The following is a 25,037-nucleotide window of genomic DNA, read 5'->3' on the forward strand; positions in this document are numbered from 1 at the left end:
GTACTCGTATGTTTGATGTTGACACAGAGCGGGTGCCTCCTGGACTGCTTGATAACACGGTGTATGCAAGGGCCGGCCTCTCCTCCATCTATTTTACTGGTCATGTCTTCATCATCATCGTTATTATTATTATTATTATTATTATTATTATTATTAGTAGTAGTAGTAGTAGTAGTAGTAGTATACTTACTGGACCACCACCACTACCACCATGACAACCACCACCGTCACCACCACCACCAACAGTCATCATCACCATCATCACCATCATCATCACCATCATCACCATCATCACCATCACCATCACCGTTAACATCGCCATCACCACAATCGTCATTATGGTCATCATCTTTTCTTTATTTTATTTTCCTATAATGAAATGACGGATAACTTTTTATTTTTTATCTCTACCAATGAACGAGGTTTCCAAGGGACGACTTTATTCCGTAAGTATATAATTTTTTTTTTTTTTTTTTTGCGTTCTGTGCCAGTGCATTACTTACTTGATTATCATATTATTACTTCATTTTTACACGTCTGTTTCATCTTCCGGTACGACAATCCCTCCTTAGGACTAACTTTTCTTTTACGTACTTTACTTTTTTCAGGAAATTATTGTTTTATCAGTACCTTGAATAATGAAAACTAGGAATGATTTACAGGTGTATCGGATGCAGGTGAGCTTGCCTTTAAAGGAGAATACAGACACCCAAATGCCCTGCCGTGTCTGTCCGTGTGTTTGTGTCTGGCTCGTGCATAACACCGATCACCAGTGCACTGTACACGAAAGTCTCAGCCACTGTCGTGTTACCCTTGCATATCCATTAGTAAACGGTTTCATGTTTGCTCCCCAGAACGTATATCTCATGAAAATATACCTTTTTTATGTCTTACAAATTGAATGGTATGTTATTTACTAAATTTAAAAGGAGTTGCTTATAATAATATGCAATTAGGTATCGGGTTTACCTCAGCTGGGTGGGATAATAGTGAGCGAGTAATGGTACGATTGTGTGAGTGGAGGGTGAGTGGCTGAGACTGAGAGGGTGGTGGGTGAGTGGTCAAGGCCGTGTAGGTATTCAGGGAGGGAGGGAGGTAGGATGGGAGAGAGGGAAGGAGGAAAAGGTTACTGGGAGGGTCTGTAACGTCTTTCCTCGTGAGGCTGCCCCTTTAGATTGATGGTAATAATGAAAAAGGAAATCTGGTAAGCGTAACTTCAGGTTCCCAAGGATAAAACTTTGCATTGCCTGTTTTTATTCATCGCCGTCCTCCAGCCCTTTGTTCCCACCCCACCTCCTCTGCCTCCAAATATGGTACTAAGTGTGTGGCGCGAAAAGAACTGTGCCCGGGAATGATCAAGCTAAAATCTATAATAAAAATATGTTCCATTTTGTCGCCGTGGACATGAACAGAAGAACCAAATTACACCTGCGATGTTGGGAAAGTCCAATGCCCAAATGAAAGCCAATCAGAAAAAAGGGGAAAAAAAAAAATACTGATGATGAATCGGAATGAGAAGTAAGATTTCAAACTGTATGAGGATCTTCGGGAAAAGGAACACACACACACACACACACACACACACTATATATATATATATATATATATATATATATATATATATATATATATATATATATATATATATATATATATATATATATATATATATATATATATATATATATATATATATATATATATATATATATATATATATATATATATATATATATATATATATATATATATATATATATATATATATATATATATATATATATATATATATATATATATATATATATATATATATATATATATATATATACATAGATTGATAGATATATAGATAGATAACGCTGTTTGTATAAAACAAAATAGAACGTTGAATTACGTCTGTGAAACTCGACAGTCATCGCTTCCCCGTAAAATTTCTTTCAGATTCACAACGACTTGCGACTTTCTTTTCCTCTCAGTCACTCGAATTATATTGTACTGATGATATTGCATTTATACCTAAATGAGTTTTATTAATCTAATTATTTTTCTCTCTCTCTCTCTCTCTCTCTCTCTCTCTCTCTCTCTCTCTCTCTCTCTCTCTCTCTCTCTCTCTCTCTCTCTATTCTTATTCTTATTCTTATTCTTGTTATTATTATCATCATCATCATTTTCATCATCATCGTCATCCTCTCTATCAGCGTGGCGGCGTAGTGGTTGTCGTGGTCAGCTCAGAAATACTCGTACCAGGACCGAAGTTTGTGGCCATACGGAAGAGACACTTGAGCTGCTCTCTTTTTCGCGCCGTGCTCTCTGCTCACCCGCTCCCCTGCTCCCCTGCTCACCTTGCACACACTGCTAGCCACAGACCCATGCTGCGACCTCGAGTTTTGGCAATAAATGGAAGGACACCAATCTTATTCTGTGTTTGTGTTTGTGTGTCTGTGTGTGTGTGTGTGTGTGTGTGTGTGTGTGTTTGCTTAGGTATATGAGCCTGTTTCTCATTGTTGTTGTCATCATCATCACCATCATCACCATCACCACCACCATCACGATTACCACTCAGAGACTCAGAAACGCACAAATGAACCCCGTGGACTTTTCAATACCACGCAGCATCGCGGGAGGTGCGTCAGCCGCTACTCCTCGGACGCTACTCGGTAAGAACGTGAATCTCAGGTGTGTGCGGCGCTCAGTGACCCTTAACACCGCTTCTTGTGCAGGTAAGTCACCCGAAACATGACGTCACTCTGACCTTGAAGGCACTTTGCATGAATGACGCTTGGGAAAGGCCTGAGTTATGCGTCATTCGTGCAGTGTTGTTTGTATCTTGCACTGAGTGACTGTAATGCATGTACTAACAACGCAGCAAAATCTGAGTGTATTAATTTTATATCTCCATGGTGATCTATCATTTGTTTAAGGGTTTGACTTCCTTTACCGTTACCTTTCACATTTTAATAAACTGCCATATATAGAAAAAGGAACCTCCCCTCCAGCTTTCCCATTAGTTCCGCTTCCTATTATCTCTTTGCACACTGTTCCTCTTACGCACACAGTAACAACAACAACAACAGCAACAACAACAACAATAACAACAACAACAAAAATAACAACGACAACAACAACAACAACAACAACAACAACAACAACAACAACAGCAGCAACAACAACAACTCCCATCTCCAGCCCTTCTAATTTTTCCTGTTTTCCATTACATGTACTTTAACAAAACTCCAATTTGCGGTAAAGAAAAATTCCTCTCCACCTATTCCACCATTCCTACTACCCAATATCTGCGCGCTCGTGTATTTTAATGAAACGTCTTTAGTTCCCGTTACCTCCCTCTTCATCCTCCCACACTCAAGTGAATAATAGCCTTGTCCCACATCACACTTTCTTTTCACAGTCTCACCACCTCCCTCGGAAATCGTTCATCACGTTGTCTCCACCCTTACTTCACCTTTACTTAATACAAAAGGCAGCACACCAGCAACGCTACACCATGTTTCGCCTGAGGTTCTACGGCTATCTGTGCTCCGCCTCCCTACTTCCTCTAGTCTTTTTATGTAGCTCCTTTTTACCGCGCGTGGTGGTTATGTAAGATTGTTAATTAAAAACTATTATCTGCTTATATAACTGAGTGCCGGTGAGTTTTTAGCGTAATGTAGAAATGCACTATAGATTTTTATGTGTCAGTTAGTGAGTTATTTAGTTATTTAGTTAGGCAGTCGTCGTGTGTGTGTGTGTGTGTGTGTGTGTGTGTGTGTGTGTGTGTGTGTGTGCAAAACACATAACTAGCGTCATTTTATAAACTTGCTAAAGATAAAAAGTGACGAGAAGACAATTTACCCAATATGTCGCCTTAACACCCTAACACTTTTTAACACGCTGCAGAAGGTCAGCAGTCAGTGTCTACCCCTGGCGGCGATCTCCGCCTCCTAATCTTGAGTCCTGACCACAGCTTCGTCTTGCACCATCCTTCATTTCTATTCTCAATGATCTTATACATTTTTTTTTTTTACCTGTCTATAAAAATCAACTCCAGGACAAGGTCTTCCCTGATATATATACATACGATCTTCCCTACAACCCAGAAAACAACAATTAAAAACTATTACACAACCATGATCTTTATGAAGTATTAACGTAAAGATAGTCTACGGCAAACTTTTACTTCCTTACCCAGTCTTACCTCTTCTTATTACTTTTCCCTGCAGGAGTATCAAATTCGCGGAAAGAAGCACATGAAAAATTCTCCAGTATTTTTGGCGGACCCTCAAACCGGACGTGGAGGGGAGGAGGGTCACCTGAGGAACGTCCCCACTGCTGCTGTGTTCCTGTTGCTGTCGCGCCTCAGGTAGTCGAGGGCCGCATCTCCTACCACACGGAGGTTGTCCCTCTCCGCGCGTCAGACTGCACGGCCAACACACGCATAGACGCCCATCTCACACATTCCTCCGGTCAGCTGTGAATCATGTAGAGAGTAAAACGAGTGTGATCCGAAAAAAAAAAGTGCTATTTCTATTTTATTATCATATATATATTTTTAGCTTCATTGAGTTCTCTATAAATGTGTTTGATTTACTTTTTCAAGGATGCATTTGTAGTTTCCTTCATCATTAAAGGAAAATCAGTGTAATTCGAAGAAAAATGTATGTGTCTCTTACTTTTATGTAGTTTAATGGCGTGCGACTTTCATTATAAAGTTTACTCCTTCTCCACGAAAACAATTATAGTTATCGCGTGCACCTGGAAGAAGATAGGTGCTTGAAAGTGTGCCCCGTGAGTGAGTGTTCCAAGAGCCACAGATCGTCCCCGAAGCACTGATCTAAGGAGTTTTCTCGACCTCGAGGCTATGGCTGGGGAGATCCGGCGTTCCGCAAGGAGTGTCCGTGGCCGGAGTAGTACCTCCATCCCATCCCGCTTGTAATAAACGAAACGCACGAATGAAAAAAAAAAGTGTGTCAGTGTGTGTGTGTGTGTGTGTGTGTGTGTGTGTGTGTGTGAGGATGTAGGTGAACAGTCAATATGTACAGCTGGAGGTTCAGGGATGGTGTGTGCGTGTGGTGTGTGCGCAGTGCTGGCAGCGTCCTCTCATATTTTTCATTTAAGTACCCATGCGCCTGCAAGCACAATAATTTCGTGCTTGAAGAATTGGAGAGTCCTTTTGTCCCCAGTGCTCTTCAAGAATGGGGAAGACTCGGCTGTTCAGGCGCATCCCAAAAGACATTTCACCTTCCATAGAAAAGGAAGAGCTGCAATCTGATTTCGCTTTTATTAAATAAACCAATGACCTAATCTACTTTGTGTGTGTGTGTGTGTGTGTGTGTGTGTGTGTGTGTGTGTGTGTGTGTGTGTGTGTGTGTGTGTGTGTGTGTGTGTGTGTGTGTGTGTGTGTGTGTGTGTGTGTGTGTGTGTGTGTGTGTGTGTGTGTGTGTGTGTCAGAAAAAAAAATCCCGCGGAAGTCGTATAGCAGTAGGAAAAAAATCAGAGATCCGAAAGTATGTTATCCTTAACCTAGATAATCTGACTGCCTCTATTTTTGTGTGTTTGTGGTCCGTCAAGGTCCCGCGTTTCCGGCTCGCCCAAGCAAGAAGAGAAGACGTGCAGCATTGATGACACTAACCGCAAGCTGACCCGTTATTGATCAGTCTTACAGTAGCGAGAAATAGCATCAATAAACAACATAATGTAATCTAATAGCAAGGACTGAAATGTTAATGGTTAACTACGATGCTGAACGCTGCTTAGATTTTCTTTACTTTAACAAATCAACTGATTGTTTTTGTTGCCCTTGGCCAGTGTCCTCTCTACATATATAAAAAAAAAAAAAAAAAAAAACTCTTTTTGATATCCTTCCGGTGAAAGCGTTCGATAGTAGAGTTGAGAGAAATGCAAAACTATTACAGTGTTTCAAGGACACATGACTCATACAATTATTCTTTTCACTGACGGCTGTAAGAAGGGAGGCTGGGAGGGCAGTGAGCCGGGGGAGCGTTCCAGCAAAGAGCGAGGCGTAATCCGCTCCTCCAATGGCATGCATCCCCGCTGGCCCTTCACATGTGGGTCGTGCGCCGCCACCCGCCCGGCCTAGGAACAGGAGAGCCGAGCAGACCCGAGACGTGCTGCCCATACCAAGGATGATTCGTATTCGCTGTGAAACTAGGAGAAACTGCGTACATACTTTGCAATCTAGATATAATTTATCTCATGCCGCGAAACTAGAATACCGTTTTTCTTGTCCATATTTTCAAATATTGCTGTCCGTTTTCAAATTTAAATGTTCCATTATTTCTTACTTTTATCAAAATGCTAATTTTTTTTTTTTTTTGACACGAACAAAAGAGGCATATGGAGAAGCATGTTTAAAGCAACTATCATGTTCGAAAAAGAACTTGCTTAACACAATAATTCCATACATTATTTCAAAATAGTTGGGTAATGGTAAGATTCTGTGCATGTCCTCAGGGAATGGTAAATATGGTACCTGAAAAGACAAGAAACCACAGTGAAGTTGGGAGGATGATAAGAGAATAGCAAGATTCTTTTCTCTCTTGTATAGCAGCCACAGCAACAACTATAACCTCTCAGTAGTCAGGGTATTAACGACATTATGTGCCTCGCTTCGCCATGCCACGTGCATTGCAATTATTCATAAGCATACAGGAAAAAAATATTATCTAGGCTTTGGATACACAAATACGATAACAACTCATGAATTTTATAGTCACATATGATCCAACTCTTCTTTCTTGCAGGTAAACTGGGACGAAAGTGAAGAAAAGGACAAATTGGAGGCCCACCACACTCGTTAAGTAGAGCCTGGAGGGTCGCGGCCATGGCTGGGGGACGACGGTGGTGGCGGTGGGGACACGTGGTGGTGGTGGTGGCGGCGATGGTGGTGGGTGTGGTGGGCGACAGTTCCTCAGCTTCTGCCTCGAGCCAAGCGGGTCCCGAGCTGGTACGCACCAAGCGGCAGCAGAGTGAGTAGGAAGCGACTCTTCTCTGTTATGAGTCACAGAATGGGCCTCCTCCAGCAGCCTCATCACTGTGTATTTATTCTTCACTTTTTGTATATAGTTTCATACTTGCACATTCATGTTTATAATTGACACTTGTATATAGTTTCATCTTTGCGTATTAATGTAACTTATGTTTGTTGTATGTGACTTTGTATAGTAATCAGCACATACGCACACATGAGACGGTATGCACCTGTCCTTATTTTTTTGTATAAATGCCCTAGAGATACAAGCATTCCATTTGCTTAGCGTCTTGTATGAGGAGAGAGCACTGCTGCCTCATGCACGCCCCTCGTGTCGTTCATGGAGACATTACACAAAGGCAAAAGGTTCCAGTTATTAACAGGGTCCAAAGCTATTGCAGAGTAGTGTAATCATATACCATAGGAAGGGTGTGAGAATATGTTACTGTTTGTCATTCTTTTAACATACAATAAAGCTCGAATTACCACGACGGTGAGGAAGAGGAAAGTTCTGTCAGCCAGCCGGCGTGAGAGGAGGAGGGTTTCAGTAACTAGCATAACCAGGCAGCCAGTTAGTTATCAACACAGATTCCAACCCTGAGAAAAGAACCCTAAAAGAGATGCTTCCAGTAATCACATATGTAAACTCCCCTGTTACCCAACCGAAAGGAAATTAACCGTAGCGCTTTACATAAATTTTCCGTATACTAATAGACGACACAAAGGGAGGGAGAGGGTAGGGTGGCCAGCACATTACGGCCCCTGAGCCTCCTCGTTATCCTAAGACCACTAATCCGCAACCACTAAGCAAGAACCGTGACTCGAGTCCCCGAACCGCATCCCCTCCTTTGCCGCAGCCGAACTAGTCTCAGTGAACTCGAGTGGTTTTGCGATGTAAGAGCCCTTGACGAGAGAGAGAGAGAGAGAGAGAGAGACCAGCCAAGTGGAAAATAAGGTCAAGAATCTCAATTAAGAAGGAGACGATGAGCTCAGAGTTAGTACACAACCTTACTTACAAGAGACTGGGATTTCCAGTGACGTCATAACCTTCAGTGAATGGAGGAGCGTGAAGAAGAGGCGGAGGAGGAGGAGAAGGGAGAAAGAGGGAGTACAAATGACACACGACAGATGGAATGATAAGAATAAGGGGGGAGGGCGAGTGGAGAGGAATGACTGGAGAGAAGGGAGGACGATATTGGAGATTTCAGTGAGAATTACGAAGATGCATGAAGGGAATGAAGATGAAGAAGGAAAAGGAGGAGGAGGAAGAGAGGAGTAGGGATAGCAGGAAATCAAATGAGAAATTGAAGTTATGGGCTGAAGTAAAAGTGATGAAAGGAAGAAAGGAAGGAAGGAAGGAAGGAAGGAACAGAAGAATGAAGGTGGGAGAATAAACGGTGTGAGAGAAAGGAGAAGAATTTGAGGGGCATGAGGGTAGAGATGGATGAGAAATTAAGGTTTTATGCATTAGTAAGGGGATAGGTGAAAGGAAGAAAAATAGGCAGGTAGAAGAGCGAGAAGAAAAAGAATAAGTGGTTGAAGGAAAAGGAGAAGGAAAGAAGGACTAACAGAGTCAGATGGAAGGAAGTAAGGAAGGAATGCCGAGAAAAAATAAGATAGAGATAAAAAGAAAGAAAAATGAGGACGAGGAGGATAAAAATAAAAATGAGAAATAAGTGTGCTGGATGGATGGAAGGACAGAAGGAAGGAAGGCTGAAGATTAAAAACTGCAGGTAAGGAAGAAGGGAAGAAAGATGAGGAGGAGGATGCAGGAGAGGCAGATGCGATGGTCTGCAAAAGATAATCAATCTTTTATGGATATCTGCCCTAAATGGTTCGAAGGAGAGGGAGGGAGGACAGGAGGAAGGGAGGGAGGGAGGGAAGAGGAAGGGTTAAAGGTGTGAGAGGTGAAAGAAGAAATATAGAAATAACAAAAGAGTGAATCACAGTGACAGACATAAAGAGGAAAGGGATATAAAAGGAGAGGGAGAAGAGAAAGACGTATTGATGACGGATGAAGGAAGGAAAAAAAAAAAGGAATAAAAAAGCAAGGAGGAAGAGGAAGGAGGTGACTGAAGAGAAGAAAATGAGAGAGAGAGAGAGAGAGAGAGAGAGAGAGAGAGAGAGAGAGAGAGAGAGAGAGAGAGAGAGAGAGAGAGAGAGAGAGAGAGAGAGAGACGCGACTCCTTTTAAACAGAACAGGATAAAGAAAAAAAAAACAAAACAAAAAAAACAAAAGGAGTGAATATTAAATAAAGATGTAAAACACGACAAGGGAAGGATAAGGCAGAGGGAAGATATGTAGAAGATAGAAGATGAATGATACCATGAGAAGCAGAGAAGAAGATAGGAGAAGAGGGGCGTGTGATGCGTGATGACCCAAACAACACATTGGCGTCTATGCGAATCAAAACCTGTTATTATGTAAAGGAAGGGTCGGCGCGTCATTCCCCTGCCCCACGGCGACTCATTGTCTCCCATAACATTACCACACTACCTTCCGCTCGCGCTTCTCTCTTCATGTAAGTGCCAAAGGACGCCGTGGTCTCACCAAATTCCCATTAAGAGGATGATGAGCTGTACAGTTGCCCAAGAAATTAATGTCGTATTGTATGAAATGTTTCAGATAAATAATCAATAGCAGGCAGCCACTTGCACCTTAATTCTTCTTCGTTTTTTGCAGAGCTGTTAATATAAAACAATGAATTAACCGTATGTTGATTTTAATGCTATTAATAGACATGAAACTCACCGGAGTCTATGACATCACTTCTTGGGGCAGCTGTACATTCCGAGGCTATTTAAATCCGTGAGAACAATACTGATAATGACAACAGCTGGGGACACAATACAGGGAATGTAAGCACAACACCCCGGCACCGCGCCAGACAGTTTTGCAAGTCGGTGCGAACTCAAGCCAAACGAAATAAACGCACGTGTGCAGAATAGAATAAACAGCCAAGAGAGGAGTGCCCATTCCAATCCTTTTTAAATCCCTATAACGCAGGTAACGCTTTCTCAAACGTTTCCACGTCTTATCCTGACTAATTTTTAACAGCCTGTTGTAGAAATAAATGTGGCTTTCATGTGTGATTTCATAATCCAGTGGTAGTTTAAAGAGAACTGTGCGTCATTAATGAGAAAAACGGATATGAAAACCTGACCAAGCATATCTGTGGCACTTGAAAATAGTCCTTATTATAAGGATGTTTCGAAACGCCGGCCTGAGACAGCAGTCACGAGGCGTTCATAGGAACAGGGGAGCGCCATTCTATAGCAAATAACAGGAAGACAACAGGATACTTCGTTCATCTGTTCTTGAGCTGTCCTTGGTGACACAACACAAACCTTGGTGGCAATCCCTGCGAGACCACACACCAGCCACGCCTCACGGACCAGCACAGGAGCGGCAGGGAGTAATATACTAAAACATTGCCGCTTTGGTGTATTAGTAATGGGAGTAATGAGGCGATGTGACGAACAATTAAACACCGCAGCCCCGTATTACTGACCGGATGGGAATGTTAAAACGCATCATTACCATTACTATTTCCTCGGCTACAGGTTGTGGTTCTGTACTGTACTTTTGTGGTTTTCAAGGGAAACCACTTAGGAATGACCTTGAGGGTGGGCGTTCGTGTCTTACGAGCAAAACAAAAATAATACAGTTTCCGCCTTCCTTGTGACACCGACAATGACTTAAGGCTTCTTAACAGTGTGTGGTAATTTCAAGGTGGATTATATTGTTCCTGAGTTTTAGGGAAATTCCACTTCTTTTTCCCAACGACGATGAAATATGACCTTCCCGAGACACCGCTCAGGGGGCCTGCATAGTTCTGGAAGGCAGCAGGGAAGAAGAGGAAGAGGAAGGAAGCCGCTACACTTGCTGATGACAGGCGGCACAACACCTCGCCGAGCACGCTGCCGGCCCAAAGTACTCCTCTTCCCCTTCCCCTTCCTCCCCTTCCTTCCCATCCCTTCCTCCCTTTACCTCAGACTTCATCAAGGTCAACCAATGCCTCAGTGAACACGAGTCTCTTGAAGGGAAGCCTGATAAGAGCATATACCGTGTTGCAGTCCCATAGTCGGCTTTATGGAAAAGAAAGAAAGAATAAGATCCACGGTTCTGTTGGGTACTGGGATTTAGTTAAACATTTTGAGAGGTTTTGATCACTCTCTTGAGAAAAAAGATCCCCTTCGGAGTAGTTGGCTAGAAAGGTTCCAAAGACACATGCAAAGCTCTATCATTATCCTCATCAGTCTCCATTGTAACACTGTAACTCCACTTCAAGGAAAGACACTGCCAGCTCCGCGACCTTGAACGCTCTCACTGGTCGCGACACTACAGCGTGAGATCGATGGACACTCTTGACAGCCTGGTGTTTGAAACTATTGGTGGCTGGCAGCGGTTCCTGTGGCGGTAATTGAGGGATGAAGCTTCCTGTCATCTTGTGCCACTGAACTACGAACATATATCACGCAGACAGAAAAGTTCCTAGAAATGCGGGAGTCTGATGTATCCTGAAAACTCATGTCATGCCCCGCCTGTGTGTGGAGAATGAACAAACATAATGTAATAGCATCGATAATTCGGATTCATCCACGCACTTGTGTTTAACTATCTGTACAACTGTGCTCAAGCGTTTCTAAAATGAGGAATTAAGGAGAGAAACTGTATCACAAGGAAAGGCACGGAAGGGGTTCCCACGCTCATGGGATGAACAGGGGATCCGGGGTGCCCATCAGGAACACAGCATGAGTGACGCAATGTCCTGACAGCTTAGCGACATCCAGCATCATGCAGCAACATCGACACAAGAATTAAGTGCATGGAAAAAAATAATTTCTTAAAAGCCCACAAAAAAAAAAAAAAATAGTACATGGAAGTTGCCAATCACGCAACAGAGAACAGTGAAGTCTTCCCCTCTCCGGCCCAGTGACTCCCCGTCCCTCGAGAGGCATCGGGACCAGGGAGTAAATGACAGGACAGTAATCTCCTACGCCAGAAGAAAACACGGAACACACACACACACACACACACACACACACTAATAGACCTTCTGAGCTCCAGGAATGCAGTGACATTACTGCTTTGTCTTAAAAGAATGTATGATATATATTTTGAATCCTTTTACCATTTCAGGAAAAAACAAAAATGTTGTGTTCCAGAGCACTGACATATCTTTTTATCTCCAAATATATGATAGCAGAACCGTTTTGGCTCAACCATATAATTTATATTTTCGAGTTTACCATTTTAGAAAAGACTGCGAAGACTTGAGTGTGACGAGGATGCAAGTGTAAAACGACGATGATGGACTGGATGTGCAACGCTGAGAATTGATGAGGAATGCACCTTGCTGCTTATTCTTCCTGTGACTGCCGTGAATTGTCCTCAAGCTAAAGATAGTAACGTGTTGCAAGTTTAGAGTATTATTTTACCAAACACCACTGATAGCTAAAGAAGCGAATAATAGAGTAGTTCAAATCGTCTATGGCCTTTTGTTTTCTGACTCTGTAAATTATCTAAGGTTATTCAAATGAAACTAAAGGAGCGTCATTAGCAGTCAGAGGGCTAGGACTTGTGTCAGTGCACACGTGATTACACGCATCAGAGTTTACGCTCAGGTGCCGACGCTTGAATAAATTATCATGGGAATGAACCAGGAAGAAAATATGCTAAGTACTTGCAGGTTTGAAGGGAAAATAAAAATAAGTAATCACATTCTCAATTTAAACTCTCTCTATTTCTCGTAATTTGCAAGAAGCAATCACCATTACGCTTTTCTGAATGGCTAACGTAGTTAGGTATTCATCTAATCGACAAGGTTTTTAGGGAGTGTTGTTTAATAATACAGGCATTAGAAATTAGTCACAGTTTGAAAATACTTAGACGGTATTTAGTATGTTAGTATGCGCTGCTTAAGGTATAGGCAGGAATGTGAATGCATCACCAGATACTCTATTAGTCAAACAAAAAAAAAAGTGTCTAAGGAAAAATTCAATATAGCAAGAAAACTTTAGTAACTTCTGAGAATACTTTTTAAAAACCGGAACACACACACACACACACACACACACACACACACACACACACGCTCACATTCTCTCTCTCTCTCTCTCTCTCTCTCTCTCTCTCTCTCTCTCTCTCTCTCTCTCTCTCTCTCTCTCTCCTCGTCAACGAGATTCTGTTTCATTTCTCCTTCATAAGACTTCAACACATTTAAGAGAAGAATATCAAAACATATTTGAAAAATAACAAATATTTTGAAAGCTCCTTCAATACATATTTTAATTAAGTGTCGATTCAACATTTTCTTTAAGCCCTTGCCCAACCCTTCATATAAAAAAAAAAATAAATAAATAAATAAAAATACATAAACAAGAAAGAGTACACACACACACACACACCAGGACACATTCCCAAGGTGGCGTGATGGAGTGCGGGGTGCAATGAACGCATCTCTGAGTAGGTACTATGGGTGGATACGTACACACATACGGACACCTAACCAGTTTGGCTCAGCTACGCGGCAGGCGATATAACTGATGAAGCCGAGAAACTCACGATGACTGGGGATAACTTGGAAGCTGATGATACTCGTATCTTGCCCTTCCCTATGTTACTTCTCTCCCTCTAGCCCCGGGAAGACCCACGTACATAATGGCTTTCTGGGGTTGAATGATGTACGTTTGTCGTCACAAGTAACTTGTTTCAACATTAAAGTTTTTTTTTTATGTTTGTATATTATGTCTGTATACTCACTTATTTATTTATTTATTTACTCGTTTGTTTATCTCTCCAAAGTTCAGAGTGGGGGGGGAGGGATGCATGGTGGAGGAAACCACAGAAGTTTAAGGGAAGAATAACAAGTCATCAGTCGACGGTCACTGTCTCATGACTGGGTTCCCCGTCACAGTTACACACAATGGAAAAACTTCCATTTGTCTCTACACAGTCGCATCAGCGGAGGATGCCGACCTTTCTTCTTCCCACACAAGGGGCAGTCCACCGCACCGATATGTGCGAAGAGTAATAAAGCTGACGTCACTCAGTGGGAAAACCCTGCCTTGGTTAGTGTTGGGCGGGAGCAACACACAACTCGGCAACATAACTGATCATCGCCGCGTGCTTCATAAATTCCATATTTTTTACTGACAACTGATGCAGAGAAATGACGATTGGTGAAAAGTTACATGACAAAGAAAAAAAAAATATCAGAAGAAAAAGATAAGCGGAGTTATATGGTATCTGTAAAAAAAATCAAACACATACACACACACACACACTTACGACTCCATAAGGATGTACTATTAAGAGTTACAATACTCTAACTCAGCGATGCATTTATATTGAACGCTTCGTGTATGAAGTACGTCTTATCATCACTCTTATCAGCAGCATCACGTCCATTACTGCCACTCCCCGCACCCTGATATTAATCCTCCTTGTCATCCATTCCCGCAGACCGCTTCGGGTTGCCGCAGCTACAGTTTGGCAACGGTAATGATGGCGTGAGTGCATGGTGTCTACTGTGGGTTTTCTTTTATCGCGCTGCTTGTAACACCTGCCTGTGTGTGTGCTCGCTTACGCCCACCCACACACACACACACACACACACCCACACACACACAAACACACAGACACATATATCTAATCAATATTGTGCATGCCAGATGAAAACATGATGGTTTCAATAATACACAGCTACAGCTTCTTGCATATCGCTGTCTCGCGCCGTGGGTTTTAAAGAGAAGGGAAGGAAAGCTTTGCATGTCAACCCTGATGGCGACACGTTCTTGGTTGCAGATTCTCATTCGCTATGACTCATGGTAAGTGTGTTGAGAGTGATTTATTCCAGCAAATTAATCTAATAAATCCTGAAATGTCCTTTGGTCCAAATTTGTTTTCGGGAACTCAGCATTTTAAACTGACGAGATTGTTTCTACTTATACGAGTAATAACTTTCACACATCAACTAATGGAACTGTATTTGAAAGTGCCTTACATAACGTTATTTTTATTTAAGGGTGAGAGTTAAAACAATATTTCAGTTTTAAACTTTTAACTTGAAACCGAGCCTTGATTCTCTCCTTCAATTCTAAGTTTTCCGAAGCTGTCCGCGAGCACCACCATTGCGCTCACAAACACTGCTCTTGTTCCCACAGTTCAGTTTGGCTTCGACGGCCGCCAGGGTAACCTCGGGTCCTTCATTAGCTCTCTCCTCGGAGGGGGCAGGAACCCTAACCAAGGCAACCAAGGAAACCAAGGGAACCAAGGAAACCAAGGGAACCAAGGGAACCAAGGAAACCGTCCGGGCAATTTTACCATCAACATTGGCGGGCTGCCCATCAACGTGGTCGGTGGTCAGAACGGCGGCGTTGGGATCTCCTTCGGCCAGGGTGGTGAGGCTTCCTCCTACTAGTTCACTTCGGTTGACGGTCGCGAGTGAAGGTTTTGTAACGGCACCCTCTGACGCGTCCTTTCTCTCTATCCGATCTTCCGTTTTCTTCTTTCTTTTTCTTTTGCATGGTTGTTGCAATGTTACACTTGTCCGTCTAGTCTTCTTGGATGGCTTGCAGCCACAGTTAACTTTTCTGAAATGAGCATTCATAAGAATGTGTTGAACTTTTCGTTAAATATTGTGTGCGAACTGAACGCTTCGTGTTCTATGGAATACTTTTGGTTTGAGGGTGACACGGATGACCTTGATGTTACTACTCCTTGTTCCTGCAGGATGTGGTGCTAACAACGGTGGCTGCCAGCACGAGTGTCGTATCAATCAGCGAGGCGTCCGCTGCAGGTGCCGGGATGGTTTCAGGCTCAACAGAGATCGAAGAACGTGTCGTGACGAGAACGAGTGTCGAAGGAACAACGGCGGCTGTAGTGACCAATGCACCAACACGGAAGGTTCCTTCATTTGCAGCTGCTTCCAGGGCCAGCTGCAGGCTGATCAGCTCACCTGTTCCTCTGGCTCCGACGAGAACCTGCAGGAGCAGACATGTGCTTTCAACAACGGAGGCTGTCAACAGGTAGGTTGTTGTAGCCTCGCGTCATTTTTGCTTACAGTGAGTGAGCCACACTCAGAACATTCAGTGTGTCCTTATAAATGTGTTCATCCTTTACTGAGGATTTGTAATCATTACACGAATTGATAACAATTTTCTTTCTTGCGGACCAGTTTTGCTCGCAGACGCAGCAGGGAGTGGTTTGCTTCTGCCAGAATGGATTTGTCCTGGGACCAGACAAGACCTCCTGTCAACGAGCTGACGCATGCAGCAACAACAATGGCGGGTGTGAGGACATCTGCACCAGCACGCCGCGAGGCCCTGCCTGCTCGTGCAAGCCAGGCAAGGTGCCATGTCAAATAACTTTTTGTATATTTTAATCTTTGACCATGTGTGTTCATCAGTATTCTTTGTTGTAATTAACAATGACTAACTACTTGAGAAAGGAATTTCGTAATGAAAAAGAAACTGAAAAGTGCAGGGAGATTAAAACTACGTAATATGATCAAAGCACTTCATATCACGTGGTTAATTAAGTTAATACGTGCATCGCCGGCCATACTCGTAATTAAATTGAACAATTTTAGATAAAATGAATCACTAAGTTAGTGTGTAACCTCCAGTTCCTCAGTAGCAGAGCACGTTACACTCACTACACCTACGCCTTCCGTAGTTTTTGCGGCCTGACGGACGGACGTGCCAGGACGTGGACGAGTGTCGCTTTAACAGAGGCGGGTGTATGCACTTCTGCATCAACACTGACGGTTCCTTCAGGTGCGAATGTCAGAACGGTTACGAGCTGGTCAACGGACAGTTTTGCAGACGTGAGTTACTGTCCACTTTGGTCTTGCAGTGATCAGTACTCTTGGTTTAAGTATTTCCAACGTCCAGCTATCAGTATCTCCTCACTTGCTAAAGAAACACAAGGCTTACCATATCGGTGCATCAGTATGCCTGATATAATTTTGTTAACGTGCACACATTCACTTCTCAGCATATATTACAGCAGCGTCAGGTGGGCTTGTGATTATTTTGCTGTACCTTCACAGCCGCACCACAGACACCGCCACCCATCACCCGTCCACCATCCACCACTTCACGCCCATCGCCACCAACGCTGCCGACATCTGCACCAATCATTGACAGCAGAGGTTCGTCCTTCATGATCTGGGTTAGTTAGTACGGGAATAATGCCGTCCTGGGTGTCATGACAACAGAATCTGGATCTTTCAGTAGAATACCAACACTCCCGAAATAATGAGATAAGCCATTAATTCCTTTACCTCAGTTTATGAGATCCAGGGAAAGAAAGAAGAGCTCGTGTTCAGACATCCGCGGCCGGCACGTCCCTGCCCCCAGTGAAGTTAATTTAGGACAATAATCGAATTGACTTAGGTTCCCAGCTTTCTCTAGCCCCTGTTCCTCACAGGGTGTGGTGTTAACTCCAAGAAGTCGCTTTTTAATCGGATCGTGGGCGGGAAGCCAGCAGACCCGAAAGACTGGCCGTGGATGGCCGCTCTGTTGAGGCGGGACCGCAACATTCAATACTGTGGCGGCACCCTCATCACCAGCCAGCACGTGCTCACCGCTGCACACTGCCTCAGGCCGTGAGTACCGGCACACGCCATGGCGCTACACACCCACGTACATCAATACTTTTTTCATTGTGTTAGACGAATGTTTGATACGGTAAAAACCAAACGAATCTTTACCAAAACGAAGAGTGCTGAGAGTAGTTAATTCTTGCATTAGAGAGGTGGACAGAATAGGGATGAGAGAAAGAAGAAAGTCTTGTACCGTGGCCTCTCTGCAAAAGACTTCCTACCTTCTCTCAGCCCTACTCTGTCCACCTTTCAAATGCAAGAGTTAACCATTATTCTCATTCATTTATCCCTTTTTAGGGTAAACTTTGCAACTCCAAGCCTGCTTCTGTATTTCCACCTTTCTATGACTTGAACTCTTTCAAGAAGGGAGGTTTCAAGAAACTTATCCTCTAATATTTGATTATCTCATTTTGATTTCACTTTGGGAACTCGCACTCAAGTGGGCCTTTCAGACTTATTGCCCTTAGCCCTCTTATATAAAAAAGTCATGGTACTTTCTGGTACTATAATAATAGGAACATATTAGCATTGCTCTCACCAGTGATACAAACGTGAAAACTGGCACTTATATATCTCCGTCACTTAAATAGTAGTCTTCCTCTGGACGGTGGTTGGCCACCACTAAGCTCACCTTGTTCCACAGGTTCAGTGCCTCAGACATCCAAGTGCGCCTGGGCGAGTACACCTTCGACAACCCCACTGACGGTGCCCATGTGGACTTCGACGTGATGGAAGTCCGAATGCACGAGAGGTGAGGGTTTTGTTTACCAGTTGGCAACTCAGCGTGAGGTGTCGTGCATGTTTTCTACATACTATCGTACTAGAGATTATTCACTTGGAAATATTATTTCTTTTCACCGGTTTTAAACTCCTAATAGATTAAATCGCTTAAACCTATAGCGTTTCAATATCTTTATTATAATCCCAACACAAACGACAAAACAATATTTGTACGTATTTATACAAAATAGAAATAGTGAGGACAGGCAATCTTGCCTTTTATATTAGCGTAGTATAATAGAGATGACTGCATGTGTGTGTATGTGTGTGTGTGTGTGTGTGTGTGTGTGTGTATATATATATATATATATATATATATATATATATATATATATATATATATATATATATATATATATATATATATATATATATATATATATATATATATATATATATATATATATATATATATATATATATATATATATATATATATATATATATATATATATATATATATATATATATATATATATATATATATATATATATATATATATATATATATATATATATATATATATATATATATATATATATATACAGTGAATGCACTAAGGTCCACCGACACAATGATTAACATTTTATCAAAATAAGCATAAGGAGACAATCGCCAACCCACACCTATTACAACATCCCTTCCCTCTCCACAGCTACAACTCGGACACTCAAGAAAACGACATCGCTGTGCTGAAGCTGGACAGACCGACGACCTTCAACGACATCATCTTGCCGGCGTGTCTGCCTCCGCCAGGCGTTTTTTACGAGGGGCGAAGCGGCTACGTGACAGGTGAGGGGGTGAGGAAATGTGAGAGAGGGAGAGGGGAAAAAAGAGGAAGTACAGGAAAACAACGGGCTAGGAAGGAATAGTGGAGGAAATGCATCAAGCGAGAATAATGAAGGAGCGTTATTGAAGGAGATACAATAAGAGAGGGCGGTGGTGGAAGATATATTCTACGTACTGTACGTATTTCATAGTTTCAGAATCACGAAATATAGGTATAGTGAGTCGTACATAAAAGTTATAGCATGTCAAGGGATTTTAAAAAAGAATGGCGAAGGTTCGATAATCGTTAAGTTTCAAGATCATAATGCATTATAGGTGGAGTGCATTGTAAGTAAGATTTGTAGCATTTAAAGCATCGTGATAATTCGGCAAGGTACGGTGAATGGTTCAGGGATTACAAATCACGTATAAGTTGCTGTTACAATGAGCTCATCTTTCGTCAGGTTGGGGAACCATCCACTTCGGCGGTCCTGTCAGCTCGGTCCTTCAGGAGGTGGTGGTGCCCGTCTGGTCTCGCCAAGACTGCTCGAATGCCTATCCTGGGAAGGTGTTCCCTGGCATGATGTGCGCTGGACTCAAGACTGGCGGCAAGGACTCGTGCCAGGTGAGTGATAGGTCGCAAAAATGGGACAGGAGGTAAGTGTTTGATCGTATCTGGAAACTGTGTGCCTAAAGATGGCAACGATCTAAACTAGGGCATTTTTGTTTCACAGTAAAAATAAAATGTCTCTATTACGTATAGTAACTTTGGTTTCCTCCCTGCAGGGTGACTCCGGGGGCCCCTACCAAATCCAGGACACGAAGACTCGGCGCTGGTACGTGGCCGGCGTCGTGTCGTGGGGCATCCAGTGCGCTCAGCCTGAGAACCCGGGCGTGTACACCGAGGTGGCGCAGTACATCGACTGGATCAAGGCCAACGCTGTTTTCTAGCCCGCCCGCCATCAACAGGAGGTGGAAACATTGCAACAAATAATAATAAGATAGAAAATGAAAACTGAACCACTAAAAATCTGTCAGTTAAGACCAATCTGAACATAAATCTCAATAATCAATAGACACGGATTGAGATGTAATAGATTTGTTGACAGAGTTAAATAATTTTTTTAAAATAATATTCTATCAAGCAATAATATTTTCAGGAACTGACAGGCACAGACTGTTCTAAACTATGTAGCACGTATGTGCATGTACACACACACACACACACACACACACACACACACACACACACACACACACACACACACACACACACACATATAACCAATGATCTTTGTTATTAACCAATGAAGTGCATTACATAATGACATCGGGGTATCTGAAGTAGATGATGCATCGTATCGGTGTCAACACAGCACCTCCACTCAGGACTGCTTTCCTTTGTGCTCGCATACATAAGGACTGTTGAAATTTCTGTTGTACGTTGTTTATCTTCAATAAATAAGATATATTTACATCTCGTAGCCTCTCATCCTCACCTGCCGAGGCACAGAGACGCGACAAGTTCGTGAGGCGACGAGCCCCGCCAGGAGCAGTGTGGCAGTGCTACGACAGGGTCTCGTTGGAAAAGAAACAGTGGCTGTAGATCATGGGCCCGTGCTTGTTTCTGATGAAGGGGTAGCTGTTCCGCTCACTGAACTGAAGCAGCACCACCACGTAGGTGAACATCACACCTGACAACTTCACATAGGTGCGGGCCGACAGGCTGAGAAGGAAAAATATAGCGGCACTTGAGGATCTCGTTATCACCTGTTGTTATTCTTCCACTAAGAGCTAAGAGCGCATCTGGTCTGATCTATGTGCGGCCATGACGCTTCACACATCGCACACACATCCTCTTGCTCAAGGAGGACAGCTAATTCTCGCTCATTTTTTAAAACCTTTGTGATTTCAGTGGCCGTAAACAGATCGGGACGTTACCAAGAACTAGCGAACAATGTGTGTGTGTGTGTGTGTGTGTGTGTGTGTGTGTGTGTGTGTGTGTGTGTGTGTGTGTGTGTGTGTGTGTGTGTGTGTGTGTGTGTGTGTGTGTGTGTGTGTGTGTGTGTGTGTGTGTGTGTGTGGTTAAAAGATCGAAACTTTTTTCCTGCTTTTTACACTAACGAATATTTAAAGTTAAACTAATTAAGGTAATGGGTTCATACACCGTAAATGGGAGTTCAGTCTCTGTTTTAAGTGACCTTTCCACTTTTTTTTGTTAGTGTGTGTGTGTGTGTGTGTGTGTGTGTGTGTGGTAGCCTCACTTTTCCATGCCCCAGTTCTTGACAGCGAGGGGCGTGGCGCTGAGACGAGTGGCCAGTTCGGAGAGGACCTCAGAAGACGGCGTTCCCAACCCGGCCTCATATGCTGCCTCCCTCACGGCTGCCAGAAGGTTTTCTCTCTGCCATGTACCACAACAAGTCATTCTCTCCACTCCTCTCCCCTTACCTCCCCTATCTTCTCTCCCACAACACCCTAAAGCACGAATCTAAGGTGGTTGCTTCTAATGCTGATGGTGGAGATGTATTAACTATTATTATTAATGTCGAATCTCCCTGACAACAGCATTTTCACTATAATGTTGTGAACTTGGCTAGAACGTCCGTGATTTTTGTTAATATGTTCAGTTATGATGTTCATGTGACGGGATAGGGATAAATACATCCAACAGCACGGAAAGAAGAGCAAAAGGAAGGAAGAAAGGAAGGAAGGTAGGAAGGAAGGTAGGAAGAAAATAAGGAAGGGTGGATGGATAGATGGAAGGATGAAGGAATTGCTGAATGAATGAATGAATGAATGAAGAAAGAAAGGAAGGAAGGAAGGAAGGAAGGAAGGAAGAAAGGCGAGAAGAGAAGGAGAAAAGATAATAAAAGAAGAAAAAAAAAGGACTACGAGTAAGTGGGTGACTCCAGCACTCACCGCACAGATGACACTCTGGCCCACCTCGCACAGGTGGTAGAAGCGCGCCAGCACCTCAGTGAGGGGCAACATGATCAACACCACCAGCTTCGCGCAGTCCCCTCCGAAGTCCTCTATCGCCCAGAAGATGAACATGAAGGACAGCGAGTTGACCAGCAGCCCAACCAGCCGTAAGTGTAGACGTGCGCTGAACATCTGTGGGAGCCAAGCCGTAATTCATGTGTCGCTTAATAGGTACGAGTATAGTTAAGTCCTGCACCTTGGGATGCTGCGCAGGTCCATGTATGCAAGACTCTGTGGAAGGCTGAAAGTGCAGTGCTAAAATACATAATGACATATGCACACTACTAGTGATCCATATGGATAGGCTGCTGCTGCTGCCTTTTTTTTTTTTTATGTAAGAGGAACACTGGCCAAGGGCAACAAAAAAAAAAAAAAAAAAAAAAAAAAAAAACACTGAGATGCCAGCAGTCCCAGAAAAGGGTCCAAAGCGGTAGTAAAAATTTGGAGGATAAGTGTCTTGAAACCTCCCTCTTGCAGGAATTCAAGTCACAGGAAGGTGGAAGCACAGAAGCAGGCAGGGAGTTTCAGAGTTTACCAGAGAAGGGGATGAATGATTGAGAATACTGGTTAACTTTTGCATTAAAGAGGTGGACAGAATAGGGGTGAGAGAAAGAAGAAAGTCTTGTGCAGCGACGCCGCGGGAGGAGGAGAAGCATGCAGTTAGCAAGATCAGAAGAGCAGTTAGCATGAAAATAGCGGTAGAAGATAGCTAGAGATGCAACGTTGCGGCGATGAGAGAGAGGCTGAAGAGAGTCAGTTAAAGGAGAGGAGCTGATGAGACGAAAAGCTTTTAATTCCAGCCTGTCTAGAAGAGCGGTATGAGTGGAAACCCCTCCCCCAAAACATGTGAAGCATATTCCATACATGGATGGATAAGACCCTTGTACAGAGCAGCTGGGGAGGGGGGAGGGGTGAGAAAAACTGGTGGAGACGTCTCAGAACGCCTAACTTCATAGAAGCTATTTTAGTTAGTGATAAGATGTGAAGTTTCCAGTTCAGATTTTATGTAAAGGACAAACTGAGGATGTTCAGTGTAGAAGAGGGGGAGTTGAGTGTCACTGAAGAAGAGGGAATAGTTGTCTGGAAGGTTATGTCGAGTTGATAGATGGAGGAATTGAGTTTTTGAGGCATTGAGCAATACCAAGTTTGCTCTGCCCCAATCAGAAATTTTAGAAAGATTAGAAGTCAGGCGTTCTGTGGCTTCCCTGCGTGAAATGTTTACTTCCTGAAGTGTTTGTTGGACGCCTATGAAAAAACGTGGAAAAGTGCAGGGTGGTATCATCAGCGTAAGAGTGAACAGGACAAGAAGTTTGGTTTAGAAAGTCATTGATGAATATTAAGAAGAGAGTGGGTGACAGGACAGAACCCTGAGGAATACCACTGTTAATAGATTTAGTAGCAATAGAACAGTCAGAAAGGAAACTTGAGATGAAGTTACAGAGAGAAGGATAGAAGCCGTAGGAGGGTAGTTTGGAAATCAAAGCTTTGTGCCAGACTCTATCAAAAGCTTTTGATATATCCAAGGCAACAGCAAAAGTTTCACCAAAAATCTCTAAAAGAGGATGACCAAGACTCAGTAAGGAAAGCCAGATCACCAGTACAGCGGCCTTGACGGAACCCATACCCATCAGATTGTGAAGTGATGGATGTTTAAGAATATTCCTGTTGAGGATAGATTCAAAAACTTTATATTGACAGGAAATTAAAGCAATAGGACGGTAGTTTGAGGGATTAGAACGGTCACCCTTTTTAGGAACAGGTTGAATGTAGGCAAACTTCCAACAAGAAGGAAAGGTAGATGTTGACAGACAGAGTTGAAAGAGTTTGACTAGGCAAGGTGCAAGCACGGAGGCACAGTTTCGGAGAACAGTAGGAGGGATCCCTTCAGGTCCATAAGCATTCCGAGGATTTAGGCCAGCGAGGGCATGGAAAACATCATTGTAAGGAATTTTAATAGGTAGCATGAAGTAGTCAGAGGATGGAGGAGAGGGAGGAACAAGCCCAGAATCGTCCAAGGTAGAGTTTTTAGCAAAAGTTTGAGCGAAGAGTTCAGCTTTAGAGATGGATTTGAATAAAAGGAGGGAAAAAAAGAAGAAACAAAGTTATTGGAGATATTTTTGGCTAGATGCCAGAAGTCACGAGGGGAGTTACATCTTGGAAGATTTTGATACTTTCTATTAATGAAGGAGTTTTTGGCTAGTTGGAGAACAGACTTGGCATGGTTCCGGCCAGAAATATAAAGTGCATGAGATTCTGGTGTTGGAAGGCTTAAGTACCTTTTGTGGACCACCTCTCTATCATGTATAGCTGTGTTAAACCAAGGTTTGGAAGATTTAGGTCGAGAAAAAGAGTGAGGAATGTACGCCTGCATGCCAGACACTATCACCTCCGTTATGCGCTCGGCACACAAAGACGGGTCTCTGACACGGAAGCAGTAGTCATTCCAAGGAAAATCAGCAAAATACCTCCTCTAGTCCCCCCAACTAGCAGAGGCAAAACGCCAGAGGCACCTCCGCTTAGGGGGATCCTGAGGAGGGATTGGAGCGATAGGACAAGATACAGATATGAGATTGTGATCAGATGAGCCCGACGGAGAAGAGAGGGTGACAGCATAAGCAGAAGGATTAGAGGTCAGAAAAAGATAAAAAATGTTGGGTGTATCTCCAAGACGGTCAGAATACGAGTAGGGTGTTGCACCAATTGCTCTAGGTCGTGAAGGATAGCAAAGTTGAAGGCTAGTTCACCAGGATGGTCAGTGAAGGGAGAGGAAACCCAAAGCTGGTGGTGAACATTGAAGTCTCCAAGAATGGAGATCTCTGCAAAAGGGAAGAGAGTCAGAATGTGCTCCACTTTGGAAGTTAAGTAGTCAAAGAATTTCTTATAGTCAGAGGAGTTAGGTGAGAGG

At 43.1% G+C, this 25,037-nt stretch overlaps 2 protein-coding genes across 3 annotated transcripts; one reads left to right on the forward strand and one right to left on the reverse strand.

The window, feature by feature from the left end:
* Positions 1-4,329: 4,329 nt before the first annotated feature.
* On the forward strand, positions 4,330-20,625 carry LOC135105855 (proclotting enzyme-like). Of its 2 annotated transcripts, XM_064014479.1 has the most exons (13): positions 4,330-4,463; positions 6,762-6,986; positions 14,457-14,492; positions 15,158-15,394; positions 15,726-16,021; positions 16,171-16,344; positions 16,671-16,821; positions 17,047-17,148; positions 17,427-17,604; positions 18,245-18,352; positions 19,038-19,174; positions 19,615-19,775; positions 19,937-20,625. In XM_064014479.1, the coding sequence occupies exons 2-13, from the start codon at positions 6,842-6,844 to the stop codon at positions 20,099-20,101; spliced, it is 1,890 nt and encodes a 629-aa protein (XP_063870549.1). In that variant the 5' UTR covers positions 4,330-4,463; positions 6,762-6,841; the 3' UTR covers positions 20,102-20,625. The 2 variants fall into 2 exon arrangements, with proteins under 2 accessions (XP_063870549.1, XP_063870550.1); XM_064014480.1 differs by lacking the exon at positions 14,457-14,492.
* Positions 20,626-21,330: 705 nt separating this feature from the next.
* On the reverse strand, positions 21,331-22,342 carry LOC135105856 (uncharacterized). The gene is made up of 2 exons (XM_064014481.1): positions 22,070-22,342; positions 21,331-21,551 (listed from the first exon to the last, which is right to left on the reverse strand). Exons 1-2 carry the CDS (start codon positions 22,262-22,264, stop codon positions 21,411-21,413), a joined length of 336 nt encoding a protein of 111 aa, XP_063870551.1. The 5' UTR covers positions 22,265-22,342; the 3' UTR covers positions 21,331-21,410.
* Between the last annotated feature and the right edge of the window lie 2,695 nt (positions 22,343-25,037).

The sequence above is a fragment of the Scylla paramamosain genome, chromosome 12, assembly GCF_035594125.1.
Source record: "Scylla paramamosain isolate STU-SP2022 chromosome 12, ASM3559412v1, whole genome shotgun sequence".
Classification (NCBI taxonomy): domain Eukaryota; kingdom Metazoa; phylum Arthropoda; class Malacostraca; order Decapoda; family Portunidae; genus Scylla; species Scylla paramamosain.

What these genes read in the sequence shown, in the direction of transcription:
- LOC135105855 (XM_064014479.1), top strand. Translation starts at nt 6,842, where the DNA reads ATGGCTGGGGGACGACGGTGGTGGCGGTGGGGACACGTGGTGGTGGTG. An exon ending in GCAGCTACAGTTTGGCAACG is followed by an intron (nt 14,493 to 15,157) that starts GTAATGATGGCG and finishes TTGTTCCCACAG; the next exon opens with TTCAGTTTGGCTTCGACGGC. An exon ending in GCTCGTGCAAGCCAGGCAAG is followed by an intron (nt 16,345 to 16,670) that starts GTGCCATGTCAA and finishes CGCCTTCCGTAG; the next exon opens with TTTTTGCGGCCTGACGGACG.
- LOC135105856 (XM_064014481.1), bottom strand. Translation starts at nt 22,264, where the DNA reads ATGTTCAGCGCACGTCTACACTTACGGCTGGTTGGGCTGCTGGTCAAC. An exon ending in GCCAGAGTGTCATCTGTGCG is followed by an intron (nt 21,552 to 22,069) that starts GTGAGTGCTGGA and finishes GGTACATGGCAG; the next exon opens with AGAGAAAACCTTCTGGCAGC.